The sequence below is a fragment of the Tursiops truncatus genome, chromosome 6 (assembly GCF_011762595.2).
Source record: "Tursiops truncatus isolate mTurTru1 chromosome 6, mTurTru1.mat.Y, whole genome shotgun sequence".
Classification (NCBI taxonomy): Eukaryota; Metazoa; Chordata; class Mammalia; order Artiodactyla; family Delphinidae; genus Tursiops; species Tursiops truncatus.
Window position 1 is genome coordinate 62,283,275 of NC_047039.1, and position 10,367 is coordinate 62,293,641.

At 39.2% G+C, this 10,367-nt stretch overlaps 1 protein-coding gene across 1 annotated transcript in view; it reads left to right on the forward strand.

The window, feature by feature from the left end:
- LOC101318339 (histone-arginine methyltransferase CARM1-like) overlaps positions 1-10,367 on the forward strand; it is a 257,249-nt gene extending 246,882 nt beyond the window's left edge. Inside the window, exon 12 of the mRNA XM_019934772.3 lies at positions 10,274-10,367. Coding sequence (XP_019790331.3) covers positions 10,274-10,367 — 94 coding nt within the window. The remainder of the gene's footprint in view (positions 1-10,273) is intronic.

The window sequence follows — 10,367 nt, forward strand, 5'->3', positions numbered from 1 at the left end:
TTCTGCCTTAGATTGGACCTCCCCTTCCCTTATCATCAAATATTCTTTTAAACTCTGACCTCCTGGGAGAACTCCCTGTGCAACCACACCAGTGTGACAATGACTGCCCTTTTCTTCCCTGCCAGGAACATTTATGATTGTATTGGTAGCATTTTACTTCTGACAGCCTCCCATCATTCTTGAGTTGTCATTCATTTTATTGCTCTGGACAGTAAAAGAGAACATCTCTTTTTTATGCAGTTTATGAAATTTATATCCCTAAAGTTCACAGAAATGGTCTCCAAAGTTGTTTGATTATGCGCACCTATGAGTAATATCACTTTATGCATGTGTTCCCCAAGTACACTAACATTTCTCTTTTAATTATGTGAATGTGGGCTTCCCTCGTGGCACAGTGGCTGAGAATCCGCCTGCCAATGCAGGGGACACGGGTTCGAGCCCTCGTCCAGGAAGATCCCACATGCCACGGAGCAACTAAGCCCGTGTGCCACAACTACTGAGCCTGCGCTCTGGAGCCCACAAGCCACAACTACTGAGCCTGTGTGCTGCGACTGCTGAAGCCCGTGCACCTAGAGCCTGTGCTCTGCAACAAGAGAAACCACCGCAAGGAGAAGCCCACGCACCGCAACAAAGAGTAGCCCCGGCTGGCCACAACTGGAGGGGGCCCGCACACAGCAACGAAGACCCAACGCAGCCAAAAATAAAATAAATATATATAGAAAAAGCTTTAATTATGTGAATGTACTACAGTAATAATAGTAGAAAATACAAAACCAAGTGCTATAGATAGACCTATATGGATGTATATATATATGTGTGTGTATGTGTGTGTATATATATATATACACTATATATATACACACAGGCATAGAGAGGTCTGTGTACATATACACATACAGAAATTCATACAGTGTGCATTTTATAAGACACAAAAATAAAACTAAAAAGAATTTAAAAAATCAATATGGCTTATCGCTGGATCTAGCTCAGCTGCTTATCCTGTGCCAAAATGTTTTGAAACAAAATTTAAAAATTTTGGATCCCTAGCGAAGGTCTGCTATGCTCAGGTGTGCTGCCAGAGAAGTTGGTTTGCAGAGACTTTGATGAGATGCGTGGTTTATAAAACTAGAAGACGTGCTGACCGAAGAATGAACACTTTGGAAGCTTCAAGTGCTGCTGCTATAATGCTCAGCATGAAACTGCTTCACCTTGGACTTCAGCGAAGACAAAACCTCTCACAAGGTATGGATTCAGACAGCTGTAGCGGAAAGAATTCTAGGGGGAAACTATTGTGCACACTTAGGTGCAGTGAAGGAACAAATCTGAACTTTTCACTGACCACACTGAGCCATGGCAGGACATGAAGCTCTTTTTTCCTTCCATTAGGGAGATAGGACTTTGATGAGAGGTAAAGAAGAGGAGTGGGTTGTAAAAAGTATAAAGTGGCAATATTATCATATTTAGTATATGAAAAAGAGCCCTGCTGAAGACCCCGCAGCAAGAACGTACTGATTGTTCTTCCGAATCACAGCAGGAACCGTCCAGCTCTTAGTTGCGACCAATCTGACTCTGCGCATCCACAGACACACACATTTGAAAATACTTCCGAGTGCTCGGTTTATGCTCTAAGTTCTACATTAATTACTTCAAGTATTGTTAATAAGGTGTCTTCTGTTTCGTGAAATGTGTTGGTGTGTCCTTCCCTGACTTGTTTGCCAGGCTGATCTGTCAGCCTTTCTACGATGCCAGCAAAGGTTGCCCCCTCCTGAGGAGCTCACTGTTTCAATGTCTAGTTCTCAAGTCTGCCTTCAGGTATCACAAATGCTGTGAACGACTGGATGTGGGTATCATGGAAGAGACATTTTAAAACAAACAAAAAGTTCCAAGTCAGATGAGTTGAAATGAAATAGGATCAAAGGACATTTTAAAAAATATATGGCTATGGAGGGGCGGAGTCAAGACGACCTACTAGGAGGACGCGGAGTTTGCATCTCCTCACAACTAGGGCACCTACCAGGCACCAGTGGGGGACCACGGGCACCTAAGGGGACAGGAGGAACCCCCAGTGACCGGGTAGGATGTGGGGCATGGGGGGAGTGAAGGGGGAGGAGAAGTGGAGGCAGGACAGGACTGGCGCCCCTGAGGGGTGGCTGGGGGAGGGGAAGGGATCCCACGCCCCAAGGGGGAAATTGGGGAACCATTGGGAGGGCAGAGGATCAAAATGGAGTGTGGCCAGGTTTCCCCTGCCCACTTGGGTACCCAGGAACCTGCTGACATCCTGGGCCTGATCCTCTGCCCACCCAGGTCCCCTCCAGCCCTGCAGGTCCTGAGGGAGTCGGAGGGAAGGAAGGGGGAGCAGAAGTAAAGGCTGGACTATGGGACTGGCACCCCTGATGGGCAGCTGGGGGAAGGGAGGAGCTTCTACACCCAGCAGGACCCACCCATGGTTAGGGGTCCAGCGGGGACAGGGGAGACCGTGGGGGAGACGGTGGGGGCGGTGCGTGGAGGAATGGAAGGGAACACGACCAGTGCTTTCCCTGTCCACTTAGGCGCTGGGGAGCTTGTTGGGGTCCTGGGCCTAACCCTCTGCCCTCGGAGCATCCCTCCTGCTGCGCAGAACACAAGCTCCACCCCTACACCCCACCCAGGGCCCCACCTCTACACTCTGAGATCCCCTCCAACGCGCTGGACCTAAACCCCACCCACACACCCTCACACAGGGCCCTACCTCCAAACTCCAGAACTCCACATTCCAGAGGCCCTCCTCTCCACGTGCTGCTTCTCCCCTTCCACACAGGTCCTAAGCAGAGGGCCCGCCCCATGCTTGAACGTCACCTCGCCTAGGTCCCACCCCACCCTAAACCCCACCCCTGCCTAAGTTCCACCCTCACCTAAACTCTGCCCCCATAGGCAAGGATTTTTTTTTTTTCTTTTTTTCTCTTTTTAGATAGGGGTTCTGTTTTACCTTGTTGATTCATTGTTGTTGATTGTTTTATATTTTTATTTTTCCTAATCTTCTATTTTTCTCATTTTATTCTTTATGCTTTGTTATTCTCTCCTTTTGGCTTGTCCCACCCCCCTCCCCTTTTTTATTTTTTTATGTGTTCTGGTTTTATTTTACCTTGTTGCAGTTGTTTCGATTATAGTTTTATTTTTCCTAATATATTTCTTATCTTTTTGAATTTATTTTGTTTTTTATTCTTTGATATTGTACTGCTTTTTCTTTCTTTCTTTCTTTCTTCTTTTTTTTTTTTTTTTTTTTTTTTTTACCACGCTACGAAACTTGTGGGATCTTGGTTTCCAGGCCAAAGGTCAGGCCTGAGCTCCTGTGATGGGAGCTCAGAGTCCAAACCGCTGGACTAACAGAGAACCTCAGACCCCATGGAATATCTATCAGAGTGAAGCCACCCAGTGGTCCTCATCTCAGCACCAAGACCTGGCTGTATCCAAAGCCTGCAACTTCCAGTGCTGGATGTTTTAGGCCAAACAAGCAGTAAGACAGGAATATAGCACCACCCATCAAAAAAAAAAAAAAAAAAAGAAATGACAAAAAAATGTATTACAGATGAAGAAGCAAGGTAAAAACCTACAAGACCAAATAAATGAAGACGAAATGGGCAACCTACCTGAAAAATAATTCAGAGTAAAGACGATCCAAAATTCAGAAATAGAATGGAGAAAATACAAGAAATATTTAACAAGGATCTTGAAGAAGTAAAGAGCAAACAAACAGTGATAAACAACACAATTACTGAAATTAAAAATACTCTAGAAGGAATCAATAACAGAATAACTGAGGCAGAAGAATGGATAAGTGAGCTAGAAGATAAAATGGTGGAAGTAACTGCCAGGGAGAAGAATAAAGAAAAATGAATGAAAAGAATTGAGGACAGTCACAGAGACCTCTGGGACAACATTAAACGCACCAACATTCGAATTATATGAGTCCCAGAAGAAGAAGAGAAAAAGAAAGGGTCTGAGAAAATATTTGATGACATTATAGTTGAAAACTTCCCTAATGTGGGAAAGGAAATAGTCAATCAAGTCCAGGAAGCACAGAGAGTCTTATACAGGATAAACCCAAAGAGAAACATGCAGAGACACATATTAATCAAACTATCAAAAATTAAATAGAAAAAATATTAAAAGTAGCAAGGGAAAAGCCACAAATAATATATAAGGTAATCTGCATAAGGTTAACAGCTGATTTTTCAGCAGAAACTCTGCAAGCCAGAAGGGAGTGGCAGGACATATTTAAAGTGATGAAAGAGAAAAACCTACAGTGAAGATTACTCTACCCAGCAAGGATCTCATTCAGATTTGATGGAGAAATTAAAACCCTTACAGATAAGCAAAAGTTAAGAGAATTCAGCACCACCAAACCAGCTTTACAACAAATGCTAAAGGAACTTTTTTAGGCAGGAAACACAAGAGAAGGAAAAGGCCTACAAAAACAAACTCAAAACAATCAAGAAAATGGTAATAGGAGCATACATATTGACAATTACCTTAAATGTAAATGGATTAAATGCCCCAACCAAAAGACATAGACTGGCTGAATGGATACAAAAACAAGACCTATACATATGCTGTCTACAAGAGACCCACTTCAGACCTAGGGACACAGACAGACTGAAAGTGAAGGGATGGAAAAAGATATTTGATGCAAATGGAAATCAAAAGAAAGCTGGAGTAACAATTCTCGTATCAGACAAAATAGACTTTAAAATAAAGACTATTACAAGAGGCAAAGAAGGACACTACAGAATGAGCAAGGGATCAATCCAAGAAGAAGATATAACAATTGTAAATATTTATGCACCCAACATAGGAACACCTCAATACATAAGGCAAGTGCTAACAGGCATAAAAGGAGAAATCAACAGTAACATAATAGTAATAGAGGATTTTAACACCCCACTTTCACCAATGGACAGATCATCCAAAATGAAAATAAATAAGGACACACGAACTTTAAATGACACATTAAACAAGATGGACTTAATTGATATCTATAGGACATTCTATCCAAAAACAACAGAATAGACTTTCTTCTCAAGTGCTCATGGAACATTCTCCAGGTTAGACCATATCCTGGGTCACAAATGAAGCTTTGGTTAATTTAAGAAAATTGAAATCGTATCAAGTATCTTTTCCCACCACAGTGCTATGAGACCAGATATGAATACAGGAAAAAATCTGTAAAAAATACAAACACATGGAGGCTAAACAATACGCTACTAAATAACTGAGAGATCACTGAAGAAATCAAAGAGGATACCAAAAAATACCTAGAAACAAATGACAGTGAAAACACGACAACCCTAAACTATGGGATGCAGCAAAAGCAGTTCTAAGAGGGAAGTTTATAGCAATACGATCCTACCTTAAGAAACGAGAAACATCTCAAACAAACAACCTAACCTTACACCTAAAGCAATTAGTGAAAGTAGAACAAAAAAAACCCCACAAAGTTAGCAGAAGGAAAGAAATCATAAAGATCGGATCAGATTAAATGAAAAAGAAATGGAGGAAACAATAGCAAAGATCAATAAAACTAAAAGCTGTTTCTTTGAGAAGATAAAATAACCTGATAAACCATTAGCCAGATTCATCAAAAAAAAAAAGAAGATAAAATAACCTGATAAACCATTAGCCAGATTCATCAAGAAAAAAAGGTAGAAAACTCAACAGAATTAGAAATGAAAAAAGAGAAGTAACAACTGACACTGCAGAAATAATAGAGAATCATGAGAGATTACTACAAGCAACCCTATGCCAATAAAATGGACAACCTGGAAGAAATGGACAAATTCTTAGAAAAGCACAACCTTATGAGACTGATCCAGGAAGAAAGAGAAAATATAAACAGACCAATCACAAGCATTGAAACTGAAACTGTGATTAAAAATCTTCCAACAAACAAAAGCCCAGGACCAGATGTCTTCGCAGGCAAAATCTGTCAGACATTTAGAGAAGAGGTAACATCTATCCTCTCAAACTCTTCCAAAATATAGCAGAGGAAGGAACACTCTCCAACTCATTCTACAAAGTTACCATCACCCTGATGCCAAAGACAGATAAAGATGTCACAAAAAAAGAAAACTACAGGCCAGTATCACTGATGAACATAGATACATAAATCCTCACCAAAATACTAGCAAACAGAATCCAGCGGCACGTTAAAAGGATTATACACCGTGATCAAGTGGGGTTTATCCCAGGAATGCAAGGATTCTTCACAATATGCAAATCAATCAGTGTGATACACCATATTAACGACTTCAAGGATAAATACCATATGATCATCTCAATAGATGCAGAAAAAGCTTTTCACAAAATTCAACACCTGTTTATGACAAAAACTCTCCAGAAAGTAGGCATAGAGGGAACCTACCTCAACATAATAAAAGCCATATATGACAAACCCATAGCCAACATCGTTCTCAATGGTGAAATACTGAAACCATTTCCTCTAAGATCAGGAACAAGACAAGGTTGCCCACTCTCACCACTGTTATTCAACATAGTTATGGAAGTTTTAGCCACAGCGATCAGACAAGGAAAAGAAATAAAAGGAATCAAAATTGGAAAAGAAGAAGTAAAAGTGTCACTGTTTGCAGATGACATGATACTATACATAGGGAATCCTAAAGATGCTACCAGAAAACTACTAGACCTAATTAATGAATATGGTAGAGTAGTGGGATACAAAATAAATGCACAGAAATCTCTTGCATTCCTATACACTAATGATGAAAAAAATCTGAAAAAGAAATTAAGGAAACACTCCCATTCACCATTGAAATAAAAAGAATAAAATACCTAGGAATAAACCTACCTAAGGAGACAAAAGACTTGTATGCAGAAAAGTATAAGACACCGATGAAAGAAATTAAGGGTGATACAAACAGATGGAGAGAGATACCATGTTCTTGGATTGGAACAATCAACATTTTGAAAATTACTAAACAAAGCAATCTACAGATTCAGTGCAATCCCTATCAAACTACCAATGTCATTTTTCACAGAACTAGAACAAAATATTTCACAACTTATATGGAAACACAAAAGACCCTGAATAGCCAAAGCAATCTTGAGAAAGAAAAACGGAGCTGGAGGAATCAGGCTCCTGGCCTTCAGACTATACAACAAAGCTACAGTATTCAAGACAGTATGGTACTGACACAAAAACAGAAATATAGATCAATGGAACAGGATAGAAAGCCCAGAGATAAACCTACACGCATATGGTCACCTTATCTTTGATAAAGGAGGCAAGAATATACAATGGAGAAAAGACAGCCTCTTCAATAAGTGGTGCTGGGAAAACTGGACAGCTACATGTAAAAGAATGAAATTAGAACACTTCCTAACACCATATAGAAAAATAACCTCAAAAAGGATTAAAGACCTAAATGTAAGGCCAGACACTATAAAACTCATAGGAAAACATAGCCAGAACACTGTATGACATATATCACAGCAAGATCCTTTTTGACCCATCTCCTACAGTAATGGAAATAGAAACAAAAGTAAACAAATGAGACCTAATCAAACTTAAAAGCTTTTGCACAGCAAAGGAATCCATAAACAAGATGAAAAGTCAACCCTCAGAATGGGAGAAAATATTTGCAAATGAAGCAGCTGACAAAGGATTAATCTCCAAAATATACAAGCAGCTCATGCAGCTCCATATCAAAAAAACAAACCATCCAAAAAATGGGCAGAAGACCTAAACAGACATTCCTCCAAAGAAGATATACAGATTGCCAACAAACACATGAAAAGATGCTCAGCATCACTAATCATTAGAGAAATGCAAATCAAAACTACAATGAGGTATCACCTCACACCCGTCAGAATGGAATCACCCAACAATCTACAAACAATAAATGCTGGAGAGGGTGTGGAGAAAACAGAATCCTCTTGCACTGTTGGTGGGAATGTAAATTCATATAGCCACTCTTTAGAACATTATGAAGGTTACTTTAAAAACTAAAAGTAGAACTACCATATGACCCAGCAGTCCCACTGTTGACCTTATACCCAGAGAAAACCATAATTCAAAGAGAGTCATGTACCACAATGTTCATTGCAGCACTATTTACAGTAGCCAGGACATGGAAGCAACCTAAGTGTCCATCGACAGTGAATGGATAAAGAAGATATGGCACATATGTACAATGGAATATTACTCAGTCATAAAAAATGATATTGAGTTATTTGTAGTGACGTAGATGGACCTAGAGATTGTCATACAGAGTGAAGTAAGTCAGAAAGAGAAAAACCAATACCATATGCTAACACATACATATGGTATCTAAAAAATAAATCTGATGAATCTAGGGACTCTATGGGAATAAAGACGCAGACCTAGAGAATGGACTTGAGGACATGGGGAGGGGGAAGGGTAAGCTGGGACGAAGTGAGAGAGTGGGATGGACATATATACACTACCAAATGTAAAATAGATAGCTAGTGGGAAGAAGCCACATAGCACTGGGAGATCAGCTCAGTGCTTTGTGTCCACCTAAAGGGGTGGGATAGGGAGGGTGGGAGGGAGATGCAAGAGGGAGGGGATATGGAGATATACGTATGCATATAGCTGATTCACTTTGTAATACAGCAGAAACTAACACAACATTGTAAAGCAATTATACTCCAAGTAAGATGTTTAAAAATATAAAAAAGCCCACAGAAATGAGTGCTTAAAAATATATATATGGCTATGTCTTCCTCTTATTCTGTTTGTCCTCAATAAAATCTAGACCTTGAGTTACCGGTTTCACAGAATCTGACCTTATATTTAAACCTACCCAGGCCACTATTGGGAATGATAGGGAGGGATTTATATCACTCACTAATTTCTGGAATTTAAAAAAGAAGCCTAGTTATCAAGGAAATTGAAATTAAAATAATAATATTTTAATCCCAAACATTTAAATATTAAGAATTGGAAAAAGTATAATGAAATTAGTAGTTTTATGCTTTGTAGGTGAGGCGGTAATTTGGTACACTTTCTGGAAGATATTTAGCAGCAGGTCTTGAGAGCCTTAAATATGTTTTATATGCTTTAGCCTGGTGAGTCTACCTCTAAGAATTTATCCCAAGCAAGATAATCCTAGATAGTACGTAAGGATGTATTACAGGAATGTCTTTTGCAGAGAATTTCATAAAACCAGATTTTTATTACCATAAATAATAATATATTATTATAAAAACATAAATATTTAACAATGAGAAATTGCTAAATGAATTGTGCTATACCTACATAATGGTATTGACAAATACATTGTTGAGAATTATAGGATAAATGCTAACGTTAAATAAAATAAGGAGATAAGGACTATTTAAGCAATTTAAGCATGATTTTGCTAAAATTTTATATTTATAAATGTAGGGAAAATTACATAGAAGGGAAATATTCTGCAATGCTAGTTGAAGGAATCCTTGTCTAATGACATTATGGACTATTCTATTTCTATTTTTCCTTATTTTTCTACAGTGAGTATGTCACCCTTTTATAACCAAAAGAAATACATATGTTCTTGAGAATGACTAATAAAAATCCCACAAACATAGCCCCTTCAGATTAGTCATCAAGGATATAGCATATTACCTGTTATTATTAGCAGCTTCTTCTCACTGTAATTGCTTGAGGCTTCGTCTGGGGTCTCTTAAAATCACATTTGTTGGCTGTTTTACGTCAGTTTGAGGTTTTAGCTTAGCCAATTCTCGCATGATTAAGATTGTTTTGGTACATCAGTGGTGACCCATAAAGGGTCTCTGTTACTTAAAGCCATTTCTGCCATTGATATTGATAAAACTTTTCTTTTAAAAATACTTTAATCAACCAGAAATACCATTACCTTTGTAATATTTAAACCAAGAAATTATAGCTATCAGACTCTTGTAATAAACATTTTGCAAGCAAACAAGCCTTCAATTACCTCTACCAATATTAATCATATCCAAATAAACAGATACAGAAACGTATAAGATGCCAAACACATGCTCTTAAAACCCGCGTGAAGTAGGTATGCGTAGGTGATGCCCAGGACTTCCCTGGTGGTCCAGTGGTTAAGACTCCACGCTTCCACTGCAGGGGGCATGGGTTTAATCCCTGGTTAGCAAACTAGGATCCCACATGCCACATGGTGCACTCAAAAAAGTAGAAAAAAAAGGAAAAAAGAAGGTGCCCTAAATATATGTGACTGGCTAACACCAGCCTTGTGAGTTGATATGTTGGTTTTCTTTTTCTGCCTTACAGACAGAGCTATGACATTCAGATCGTGGCGCTGGTAAACCAGACAGGCTTGAGGTCTGGGAACACCCTCGATTTAAAGAATCCCTTCTTTAGGTAA